Below are 12,759 nucleotides of genomic sequence, written 5' to 3'. Positions count from 1 at the left end.
AGGATGTAATATGATTACACTTGGGTTAGAGTGGTGATTCTGTGTGGAGGGCAGAGTGGAATACAATGAGATGGGAATTTTAAAGACTTTTAATAGTCCAAAAGCAATCAAGGGCAAGGGAATAGTAGAGGGTAGAAACCTTTCTGATCTCTACTGCTGCGCTTCAGCTGGTAATTGAGTGGAAGTATGAAACGAAGAAGACATTCTACAGAAGGTCCTTAGAAGGTATTTAGTCCTTGCCCCTGTTCCCCCTCACCTCAACCACGTACACACGCCACACGTGGCTAAATATACTAGCTACCTGTGATGCCTACATAACATCCTCCTATGCAAGAATCCTTAATTCAGTCCCTACTATGTGAGGCCTTTGTATTTTTTTCTGATTCTAACTATGGTCTAACTATGGCCTATGGGCCAAATCCAGCCCATTACCTGTTTTTTATAAATCAAGTTTTATTGGAACATAGACATGCTCATTAATTTATGTATTGTCTGTGGCTGATTTCACTTTACAACGGCATAGTTGAGTGGGTGTGATAGAGACCATATGGCCTACAAGCCTGAAATATTTACCGTCTGGCCCTTTACAGAAAATGTTTGCCAGTACTTGGTCTAAACTAGCAATTCATGCTAGTGGGAAGGAGAGAAGGAACTTTTGATAGCATCTAAGGAAAGTATGTCTTTAGAGAAATTGCCTTACTAGTAAATGACTGAAATTTTTCCGAAACCAGGATGGTTGTTACCAGTTGTTACTCTTCAGTGATTATGATCTAAGAGGAGGAAGATATAATTAATTAGGGAAAGCTGTGTCGACTGAAAAAAATGCACAACCTAAATGTTCAGAATTATTTTTTGTTCGGTGGCCTTACTGAGGACTATAGCCTGGGATACAGCCTCTCAGACAGCTCTGAGAAACTGTTCCAAAGAGGTAAGGGAGGAGCCAGGATATACAAGAGTTTTTGCTGGAAAAGAAAAAAAAAAATCGAAAGATTACTGCTCATCACAAAAAACAGACATCTCAAGTTAATGATTTTAGCACCTCTCTATGTTTGGGGAGATGCAGGAGTCTAGGCTTGTTGCAATTATTCCTTCGATACGCATCTTAACTGTCTAGGGCCAGTATCCTGTTTTTCTCCGTCCTGAATTCCCCTCAGGAGCATCCTTGGGTGGGGGTGGCTGCAGTGGCTGATGGCTTGATGGCCACAACATCCTTGTTTACTGACATGACAGGCAACGTTTTTTTTTTGTCCACAGCTGCTTTGGCCATTGGCAATTTGTCCATTGCCAATCTAAATGAACTGCCTGGTTGTTGAGAGTAGTAACATTTAAATGATATAGGGGTTAAAATATTGGCTTTGCTGACCTAGGTGCCGAAGTACCTGGAATTAGCGAAGCTGGAGAGTTCTACGGCTCCTTGTTACTTAACAGTAAAAAGGAAAGAAAAAACCCAGAAAAATATGAAGATGAGATTTAGGTTTAAAGAAAGTAGAAGGCTACAGGGGCTTCCCTGGTGGCGCAGTGGTTCAGAGTCCGCCTGCCGATGCAGGGGACACGGGTTTGTGCCCCGGTCCGGGAGGATCCCACATGCCGCGGAGTGGCTGGGCCCATGAGCCATAGCCGCTGAGCCTGCGCGTCCGGAGCCTGTGCTCCGCAACGGGAGAGGCCACAGCAGTGAGAGGCCCGCGTACCACACACACACACAAAAAAGTAGGCAGCTAATGCTGCAGTAAATTGCAGGCCTTGAGGCCAGATAATCCTGCGAAGGGAAGGGTTCAGGGATATTAAGGATATACAACTAGAGCTCATGATGCACTAGCTTACATACCATTTTATTAGGGACCCAGCCCCTCCATGCTTTCCGAACGTTATTTTGGTAGTTGGTGGATGGTGAGAGGTTTTGTGAATTACATTAGTAGGATTTCAGTTTCTTGCTGTTGAACTAATGACCAAGGGGATAGAATATTGAATTCCCTTTTTTGTTTTAACTTGTTTGTTCAAGAACTACAGTAACCCTCTTTAGGTTAAATTGGGTGAGGAATGTGGGGACCCATGTGGGTGTGCATACATGTGTGCGTGCGTATCCTCAGTTTTTAAAACCTCCCTCTCCTTCAGGTTATCCAACCTACAAAGAAAAAGTAAAGAAAAGGCCTGGGGGCCGCCCAGAAGTGATTTACAACTATGTCCAAAGACCCTTTATTCGAATGTCTTGGGAGAAGGAAGAAGGAAAGAGTCGGCATGTAGACTTTCAGTGTGTAAAGAGTAAATCTATCACCAACCTTGCAGCAGCTGCCGCAGACATTCCCCAGGACCAGCTGGTGGTCATGCACCCAACTCCTCAAGTGGATGAGCTGGATATTCTCCCTATCCATCCCCCTTCTAGCAACAATGACCTCGATCCTGACGCACAGAATCCGATGCTGTGATGGTGATGTTGCTTGAAACCATAGCATGCTACTCTTCGCAGTGACGCTGCACTCTCCTCATCCTGCACTGCAAGGCCACTCTCTGCATTGTGAGATGCACAGATGTTTAGGATATTGCAGTGTAGACTTTTTTAAAGACCAAAGGTAGCTGAATGGTTTTTTAAATGAGTACAGCTCTAGCATCTTGAGGTTCCAGTTATATAAATGTATTTGTTTACCGGTAGGTTTGTGAAATTGGTTCTTTGTATGGGGGGACAGTCCTTTTTCACACATCTAGATCTTTTCAGAAGTGGCGGAAATTGGCAGCTGGGGTACTTTCAGTCTAGGTTGATATTCATCACACCCCAGATAAAATGTAGAATATTATATAGTTGCACTTTATATATGGTGGTTAAGTGGAACTGTTCAAGCCATTTTTATAGTTGTGATGCACAATATAATTTAAATAAGTGCTTCTATCAAAGTATTCCTTCAGTGAAATGTGTATAGTTTGCTGCCCATGATGAGCAAAAAATGAGTATCATTGGGCTTATTTGAATGATTAGGATGAGATTCAATGCCCATATCAGTTATCTCCAGTGCCGTTTTCATCCTTTTCAAGTGAGTCACATGCAGGGAGTGTGAACATCAGGTGGTTTATTATCCAGTCTGCCTTACCCTTAATCTGTTCACAGATATTTATTTACTAATGATTTTTTTCGAGTTATGGGATAGGAAGATGAAGTGTTTGCTCTTCATTTACTAAATGATTGTAAACTCGTTTTTCATCAAAATAAAATTCCATTGTTTTAATGTTTCTGATCTTTATAACCACCTTGACCAGATTTTCCATCTCATAATTAGCAGATATCCTGTCTTGTTGGTGTCAGTATAACTAGAAACCAGGTAGCTCGAGGAACTCCAGTTTGGTATATGTGTGATGAGGCACTTATATTCCCCACTAATTATAAAATAAACTATAAATCCAAAACATTTTAGAGCTGAAAAGGGAATATTTTCATTTTCTAGCCCAACCTGATGTGACGGATGAAATACCTTTACTAGGTCCTACAGTAACCGTAAGTTTCAGAGCCAAATTCTGACACCGGTTCAGTGTTTTCTCCATTATACTGTGATGTTCTGCCTAGCAAATTGTTCACGAAAACGTTTTTGTTTTGTTTTTTTAGTATTCTGTGGCCAATTCACGAAGAAATCAGAAGTATTTAGGTGCTTTGGGTCCAGGGTCACTTACTGTTTGAAGCCGTACAGCTGTGAGTAGTAGAGGAGTTGTGCGTTAGAGAAGCCAGTCTGTTCTATCTATCTAATCTTGATTTTGTAAAATTTCAGAGGATTTGTAGTTTGTGTTTAAGCAGTAACATCTTTCTTTGCTCTCACAGAAACTAGAATTACAGTATAGCGAAAATTACAGTACAGCTAAACTAGTAACACAGGGAAATTACGTATGCCCTAGAATTGTTATGAAGGCCAGAAAAGCACTGTAAATGCTTTTGGTGTGGCTCATCCTTAAACACCCACCATGGAAAATCGATGATCCAGCCCTGTGGCATTTTTTTCCCTGTAGGATTTTTCTTTCTAATTATTTGAAATGTGAACAATATTTATAGAACAAGGGAAACATTTATTAAAAATATTTAACTAATACATTATACTTTAACCCATATTTATAGTAAAGGATTCTTACAAGGAAGAATAAACGGTTTTATGATACAATTAGTATAAGAAATATCCACATGGGGAACTTCTTTGTAGTGTAAAAACACCATACATCTGAAATGACCATCTGCATATAAAAGCTACCAATGATGCTTCTGTGCACAATGATTAAAAAATTCAACACAAACAGAATCCAAAATATACAATTAATGCAAGCTATCCACAGCTAGCCCAATAATCATCAATGATGAGGAAACACTGGAGCAGGCTTAGTTCCACTTTGTCTGAAGTTACACATAGTAAGATTGACTTGTATCAATGGCTCTGAGATGGCTTTTATGAAGACAGTACATAAAAGCTGTTCTTATCCAGTAAGCTTCACAGACTGTATAACTCCATCAGTAATGCACTTTGATACTGTAGCTGTCGCCAAAGCAACATGTAGTGTTTACAGCGGCCATGGCAAGTCGCTAAAGTCAACAGGACCACCGAGCCCAGCGTCTGCTTCCAAGAGGCTCATTATGACAGCCATTGCTGCTTCATCATTACTGGGACTGCTTGAGCCTTGATCGTTGTCTATCATATCTATGCCTATGTGAGGGTTCTCACCTGTGCAAAGAGATGAAGACCGGTCAGTGCTAATACCAAAGCATGTTTAACTTTAGTAAGCGGTTCCTAAGCACACTTTTAATAAGAACATTATACCTAACAGTAGGGTGAGAAGGATGAGAGAGGCTACTTTTGGGGGGGGGTTGCCATATATTTTTTTTAACGTTGATGTTTTTCAGAGGGAAGACCCAACTTTTTAAGAAGAAAGTACTTAAAATTCAATGAAGAGTATCAAGTATGAGTTGACCTCATTTTAATATTCTGATATAACTAGTTATAAGGAGGGAATTATTATAGAAGGAAAAAATAGGAAGATAGAGATTAGGGGGAAAAAAGATCTAGAAAGCTAAGTAGAGAAAAGGGTGGGGTGGGAGAAGCAAACTCTTCATTGGCTTAATGACTTTTAATACCCTCTGAAATGCTTACTGATGACCCTTTTAGGCTTTATCTGAACCTGCATCGGCTCTCCGAACCTGCATAATCTCCGAAGAGATTATGTTCCACACATTGGGAGAAAGCCCATGTCCAGGCTGCTGTAGCCTCTTGAGTTCCAGGGACAAACCTGGACCCCAGTGAGAACCCAACCATTAAACTCAAGTTTGAAGTAAAGATTTAAACAAATTTTAAACCTTTACTTTGTTCTCATCAAGTTTACCTAGAACTGGTTTGGTTTTCCAGTTCAGTTCTTAAAACTGACTTTATGCCACATGTTTTTTTGCAAGCTCTTTGCATTGCAAATGAATAATAATGCTACTTACCAAGAATAGAAGAGCTATCAGAATATGGATAACCTGGGTTCTCCTGAGCCTGCCCTGGGAGTAGGCCGCTGGAAGGAATGTCTGGAGTCCCTCCATTTAAAATCTACAAACAAAAGTAAAGTTTTCACATCATCAGCAGTTTCAATCAGTATTTTATGCAGTGTCACCAAGAACATGAAGCATGTTGAAAAGAGGAAGGTGGGGAGAAAAAGCTTCAAATGGCTTCAGTTTCTTATCGGATGATTTCACATCAGAGACTCTTAGGAATGGTCACAGTAAGGAAAAAACCTCTCCCCCAAACTATTCTTCTCTCTTTATTGGATTCAGCCCACACAGGCAATTTAAAAGCTGAATAAAATCCCGAGAGCACTCACATGTTTCAGGCCAAGGACTAAACCTCAGCGAGCCCAGCTGGGCAGGTCCCCTGTAAGGGAGGAAAACTTCTTACAGCAACAGATGTTGCTGAAGAAGAAATAAAGGGCTGTTACACTGTGAAGAGACACAGATCTGAGGAGTCGCAAATGAACAACAAAACACTAGAATAAATCATCACTAGTTATACCACAGATGCCAACATTAGTAACCACTGGTTTAAGTTCTTAAGAGAGGCTACTGAGAAGTATTATCTCATAGAAAAGCACCTTTGAGAAGTATTTGGATGTAGGTGAGGAAACAGTTTGGTAGCAGCTGGGATTTCAGGAGGGGCAGTGATTTCAAGCCTTGCCAGTAGATGGCATTACAACCTTATCTCCGCAATTCAACTTTTTGAAGACTCTCAAAAAGACTTACACTCTAAAAATTGAGGACTCCAAAGCACTTTTGTTTATACAGGCTATATTTATCAATATTTACTATATGTGAAGTTAAAGCTAATACATTAAAAAATAAAACTATTACACATTAACACGAATAGCATTTTAATGAAAAAGAACTATTTTCAAAAATAACGAAAAGTTAGTGTCATTTTTTGCAAATCGAATGTCTGGCTTAACAATTTAACTGGATTCTCATTTGCTTCTCCGTTCAGTCTGTTTAGGTATGTTGTTTGAAATACATACCTGAAGGAACCCTGGCCTCTCATAGATAGGCAGTTGGAAAAGGGAGGTGTATTTTAATAGCCTTTTCAAATAATCGTGGTATTCTTTGATATTACATCAAAACTCAGCAAGTGGAAGTTTCTTAAAGATTAGTTGCAATGTGGCATTTGAAACCATATCAATGAAATTTTGATACTCTGTTATGTTGAAATCCATTGGTATATCTTGGCAATTAGGATGGATCTTTTTTGCCTTTGCATGATTTTGAAATATCTTACATCAGTCATTTGGAAAATACTGGTTCACTGAGTTACACGGATCTTCCAAATGTTGACACACTTCATTGTACAACATCAAAACATCACCACTGTTAATATTACCTACATGACAAATATCTTAAGTTTTGGGAAGCAGTCAAGCTCAAAGTAGCAGACACAAGTTTTCTCCAAAATTCTAATTTTTGCTTGAAAGCTAAAATGTTATCACTGGCAGTTGTTTTCTTTGAAGTCGCAGGTTCATTCATTTTCAAGAAAATGTACACTAAATTATACCCACGTCTGAAAAACCATAGTTTGCGACAGTAAAAATGGCTTCCTATGAAAACGGTGATTGGGTTCAGTTTATAGCTTAAACAAGTCACACAAGTGCTCTTCCTTGAGACAACCGTCATACTTTGTGTGCAGCACAAGTGCTTTATGCACACTTCCCATTTTGTAACAGTTTTAAAAAGATTTACTCAAGGATTTTATAAAATTATTTTACTGCTTTATTAAGGACATTCTTAAGTGAAGCTGGCTTTTAAATTTATTATTGTATTGTGAGTATACGGTGGTGAAATACAGTGACTGTCAGTACAGTTTGGTGCCACAGGCTTGATGTTTGTAAAAGCACCAGCAGTCTTACCCAACGTTGCTTTTTTACTATCAGTTCACATATCAACACAGTGAGAAAAAACTGTTTAGCATTATTATGAAAATACTTTTAGACCATGCAGACCCCTGAAAAGATGCCCCCTCCCTAACCCCACCAAAAGACCACAGATGACGTTTAGGGAACTGCTGCTTTCTCTCACCCTGCCTTGGTACCTCTGGATGTCCACACTCTCCTGGAACCTATGAGGCTCACTAAGCCTCCTCTTTTTATTATATTTAGCTTGACCCTAATTAAAACAACTGGCAGGCTAAATGGCTCATTTTTGGACCTGCCAATTTTGAAAGTGACTGGGAAGGGTTGGAAGCCTGCAGCCACCTTTACTTTTGTGGCTTTGGTACACTATTTAATGCTGTCATTTTTAACTCCATCTTGTTTAGATGCCTTTCTTATAAGATCCTACTGCTGATGACTCAGAATACATTCAGAATTTCTTCTCAGACCCACTTTTATAAGCCCAAAGAAAAGGAAACATTTTCCCAAACTGCCTCAAAAATACTTGGGGCTTTGTGATGCAGAGTATACTTTTAGATCTCTGGCATTTGTTGGTGTGAAAAGAATCAGAAGTCAAGAGACCTGAATTTAGTTTGGGGCCATACTTACTAAATTCTGGGCTAGTCATGTAACATTTGGTAGCCTGGATTTTGTCACCTATGAGGTTGTGAGGATAAGATGAGAGATTGTATATGAAAGTTCCCCGAGTAATATTTAAGCACTAAACTGGAGTGATGACCTTCCAAAATAGAGTAGTGGGATACTTGGTAATACCAGGAAATCAAGTGCCTAAAAGTTGAATTGAGACACAAAGAAGATACCATGCTAAGGAGATGGTGGATCCAGTATGGAGGAAGGACCTAGCAGTGTAACAGAACAGGGCTAAGAGCTCAGCCTGCGAGCAGCGGGGAGGGGTGTGCCCAGCCCAGACTTCATCTGTCAGTACTATCTTCTGAGTCATTACCAAAGGCCAGGCACTTTCACATATATACTTTCATAATAGGACTTCATGTGCAAAGATGCTGGCTGCCCTAACCTATGTTAGCTGCATTATAGAGAAATCTAAGGCTTAAAAAATTGTATAGGGCCACATAACCAGCACCTGGCAAGGCTAGGCTTCAAACCCAGGTCTATCTTCCAACTGTGCTCTTACCCATTAATTTACTGGCTTTCAACCCTTTTGGGGGGAAGCAAAACCTTTTTTCGAGTAAACACTTTTACAGAAGATTCATGTGTCAGAAGTAAAGCTGCCCTGGAAGAAGCAGGAGTCTTCCTACCTTGTCTTCCTCATCACCTGCCCCTCGCCCCAATCCTACCTGGCAGCACCACAGCTCCTGGTAACCTGAGTCTCTGAGGAGCCCAGTTTTGGAAACCCATGTCCTGCTTTTGATGCAGTTTGTGCCCTATGTAAATTACTAATATTCTTTGTGTACATGTCTTGGGAGATAGGGGAAGGAAGACTGTCTCAAGATGCTGGCCTTTGCAGCATCCTAACCTGTGCTAACATCAGACACTACAGATTTATGATTTACAATTAACATTGGCCTAGGCTTGTAAATTCTCTCATCAGCACTAAAGATGAAAACAGATTATTGGTTTCTAAGACTATAATATAGCCTGGCCAGTTCTTCATGAGGGCTGGTGACTGATAAACTACTTGTACTCAATGCCGTCCCATCGTAGGAAACCCAGGCAGATCCCTAAGTATTCTGCAACTGCAAAGGCATGACTTGCCTTCCGAAGGACTGCTGGTGGTTATCACTGTTTCCAGGACCTGCACTAGACACTAATAATATTTTCTTCCTTGAAAACTCCCGCCAGAGAACTAGATAGTTTTAGGTACTCACTAACCCTTCCCTCACGGGGGCTCTTGAATTCATCCCTCCATACAATGGACTGATAGCTCCCCAATCCTTAGAAAGCTCTCTTTCTGCCTTCCCCCACTCACATGGGATAAATCCTCTTAACAATGTCAGCAAGGCTCCCCAGCTCCATTGGTATGCTCTGTGCCTCACCTAACACAGATGCATTTACTTCAAGGGGGAAAAAAGGACCCTACCTGTTTCAGCAACCACAATTATATACTCCCACTTCCAGTATTTCAGAACTTGGGCAAGAGCTCTCTGGATGAAGAAGGGCCTTAATCTAAGAGTCATCAGACCTACCTTCTTGCCTCCTGGAGAAGAGGCATCCGGGGGAGGTGTACTTGTGATGTTCAGTGGGCTGGAGCCACAGCTGGAAGGCGATGAGCCTCTTATCCTGTCGGAGAAAAGAGGAGTGAGTTACATTGCCTTTCCTTTTTCTCAGTGGAGTGTGTGTGTTTTGTTGAGGGATGGGGGTGAGAAGAAGGATGAAGATCTAGAATAGGGATTGGCAAACTTTCTGTAAAGGGCTAGAGAGTGATTATTTTAGGCTCTGTAGGCCATATGGTCTCTGTCACAACTACTGAACTCCGCCGCTGTAGCCTGAAAGCAGCCATAGATGATATGCAAGTGAATGGATATAGCTGTGTTCCAATAAAACTTTACTTATAGGTGATAAGCTGGATTTATCCCACAGGCACCTGATCTAGAACATAGATCCTGGAGGCAAGCTTCTTACTGACAAAGCCCTTGGATTAGGGTTTGGATTTCAGGTTTGTGAATTTCAAGTAGGTGGCCAATTTCATTTGCTCACAGAATCCAGATCTCAGAGTTGGTGGCATTCTATCTTTGATCAAGTGAACTAGAATCCACAGCAAATGACTTATTCTCTACCCTACAAACACTGCTTAGCTAGCAACTACTCAGTAAATGGAGGGTGCTGCAGTGGTTTCAGCCCCACCTAGAAAGTGGCCTCGCGTGAGCGGTCACCATCGTCATCTTCTAAGGCAACAGGTGATGAAAAATGGGTCCAAGCCCTCCTCAGCTAGCTTATTTCTCAACATAGTAGGTTTACAGGGGGAAAGACTTAGAGCTGTAAATCCACATAAACTCTTGTCAAGCTGAAGGACCTCAACAAAGGAAGCCATGACTTGGCACCGCAGCTAGAGTTTAGGGAAACTTGAATGGCAGCTGCGTGACCACCAGGCTCTTAGCACCGACATGGATGATTGCAGCTTCTGGGTCTCCTAGGGACCCCTCCACTGCCCAGCAGTCTTGGCTCTTGGCCTGTACTGCCTAATTCTGTAATTTGTGAGTAAACAAGCTCTCTCTCTCTCTCTCTCCTGGATCATAAGCTTCTGAAAGGCGGGATACAACTATATACCAGGTGTTCTTCACCCACACAGATGACTACTAATTGCTTACTGAAAAATTGTTGAGTGTCTCCCACTTTTCCCTACCTACATCTATGGAACCACTGTTTCCCCAGCTTCCCTTAGAATTGCCTTTTCGTAGTTACTTATTTCATTTTCAATATCTAGTCCTTAAATTACTGATTTCTCTTTTGGACACTATCACTATAAGGTCGGCCTCATTCCTGGGTTGTTAAGCATGCTTACCTTCATCTCTTCCTATTCCAATCCAACTTCCACGATGCTTATTTTTTGTTTTTGGGGGGTTTTTTGTTTTGGCTGTGCCCCACGGCATGTGGCATCTTAGTTCCCCAACCAGCGATCAAACCCACACCCCCTGCACTGGAAGCGCGGAGTCATCACCACTGGACCGCCAAGGAAGTTCCCAGCTTCCACGATGCTTATTAACACACCACTTTGGACACCTGCTCAGTATCCTACAATGCACAGGGTCTTCCAATTTTCGTCCAGTCTCAACCGTTCAACATTATTTCTTAGAATTCTTAGCAATCGCCCATCACAGCTTGTGGTTCCTTTCTACAAAGAGGCTGCCGAGGTAGATGGCCTGCTTTTTGGGTCCTGAATACACCACTCACATGCCCATTCCAGCATGTGCCTGTCTTTTCTAGAAGGAACACCCACATTCATCATGAAACCCAGCTAAGGCCAAGTTCAAACCGTCCTCCCTTGCTTGTTTCAGCCCATGCACTCTCCCTTTTTTCTTATATCATAAAGAAAATAGGCTTCGCAAAGATTGTAAGACCTTTGCGTTCAAGGACTGTTTTATACTGTCCTTGGATGGTCTCAAGCAAAGCACAGGGTATGCGGGGACTGATCAGCACCAGATTATCAGTGCCCACTGCACCCACACCTCCTTCCTGAAGTAGATTCAAACAGCCACATCCGTCATTCCTGAAGGGCTGGAACAGAACTGTGCTGTTCTGTTATCCCACTGAACACTCACTACATGTCAGTTCTAGGAAATTTCCCGAGTTCTCTCACAATCCTAGGGCAATTTCACAGAGATAGATATTGCCTCCCTTTTATGGCTTAAGTCAACAGAGTCCAAGAAGTTAAATGAACCTCCTAAGCGGAGGCCTAGGACTCAACCCAGATAAACTGCTTCAGAGCTTCTTCTCTTTCATACGGAAAAGGAGTTTCCCCAAGGGAGCTTCTATTACTAGCTGATTTGCTTGGTCTCTATTACTAACCCTAGGCAACTTTTTGACTAGAAGCAGCTAATGTTTTGTTAAGGCCCAGATCACGGCAGTTCACGGCGCTACTCCTGCAGTCCTGTAACGTTAGTGTTCATCTATCCGCTGGGAAGCTCCTTGGGTCACATACAAAGTAATAAGAAAGTTGAGCCTCCCAGAGTTCCATTTAGCTCTGGCCTGTTTGGGTTTAGCTTCCTTATTTAAAGGCAGGATTTCTCAGTCTCGACACTACTGACATTTTGGACTAAAAAATTCTTCCTTAGGGGTCAGGGCCTGGGAGGGCTGTCCTGTGACTGTAGAATGTTTAGCAAGCAGCATCCCTGGTCTCTATCCACTGGATGTTTAGCAACAACCTCCCACTCAGTTGTGACAACCAAAAATGTCTCCAGACATCAACAAAACATCCCTTGGGGGGCAAAGTGCCCTGGGGTTGAGAACACTGGTTTAAGGGAACAACTAGGTGTTACTTGCCTGTGGATTTCCATGATTTCCTCAGCAATCATTCGACCTATTTTTCCTGCCCCAGCCCTGGTTCCCCCTGGAATCCCTGGAACAGTGGGGTGGGTCCTCTTTGGGCCACCTACAACAGAGGAATCTGAGAGTGGGAAAGGGGAAAGCAGAGGGAGAAATGCTATTATGTGTTAAATTAAATCCACTTCATCCCATGATCCACTTGAAGTTCAAGCTTAGGGTTGTGCCCTGAGGGACATGAGAGCCACAGCTTGTCAGGAAAAGGCATTCCGGCAGGGAAAAGCTCAAGTTTCCTTCCAGGATCAGAGATGTTGATACTAAAGCTTCTAATTCCTCATGCACTCAACGTACGCTGGCCAAAAGCCACTGGGCTGCACACCAGAGTCACAGAGATAA

General features: G+C 41.9%; 2 protein-coding genes across 17 annotated transcripts in view; one reads left to right on the top strand and one right to left on the bottom strand.

Annotated features, from left to right (window-relative positions):
• Positions 1-3,215, top strand: part of BTBD10 (BTB domain containing 10) — an 84,419-nt gene extending 81,204 nt beyond the window's left edge. For all 8 annotated transcript variants that reach the window (XM_082627928.1, XM_082627929.1, XM_082627925.1 and 5 more), the window contains one exon: positions 2,113-3,215. In XM_082627928.1, the coding sequence (XP_082484054.1) occupies positions 2,113-2,423 (311 nt within the window). In that variant the 3' untranslated portion in view covers positions 2,424-3,215. The remainder of the gene's footprint in view (positions 1-2,112) is intronic.
• An 805-nt stretch (positions 3,216-4,020) lies between these two features.
• Positions 4,021-12,759, bottom strand: part of BMAL1 (basic helix-loop-helix ARNT like 1) — a gene marked incomplete at its 5' end in the record, with an annotated part of 107,474 nt that continues 98,735 nt past the window's right edge. For 6 of the 9 annotated variants that reach the window (XM_082627912.1, XM_082627910.1, XM_082627914.1 and 3 more), the window contains 4 exons: positions 4,021-4,685; positions 5,444-5,546; positions 9,570-9,663; positions 12,364-12,487. In XM_082627912.1, the coding sequence (XP_082484038.1) occupies positions 4,525-4,685; positions 5,444-5,546; positions 9,570-9,663; positions 12,364-12,487 (482 nt within the window). In that variant the 3' untranslated portion in view covers positions 4,021-4,524. The remainder of the gene's footprint in view (positions 4,686-5,443; positions 5,547-9,569; positions 9,664-12,363; positions 12,488-12,759) is intronic. The other 3 variants (XM_082627915.1, XM_082627916.1, XM_082627917.1) reach the window with 1 other exon arrangement.

This window comes from Mesoplodon mirus, assembly GCF_964341445.2.
Source record: "Mesoplodon mirus genome assembly, chromosome: 7".
Taxonomy (NCBI): Eukaryota; Metazoa; Chordata; class Mammalia; order Artiodactyla; family Ziphiidae; genus Mesoplodon; species Mesoplodon mirus.
Note: the sequence above shows the minus strand (reverse complement) of the source record. Positions and strands in the feature narration are given on the sequence as shown.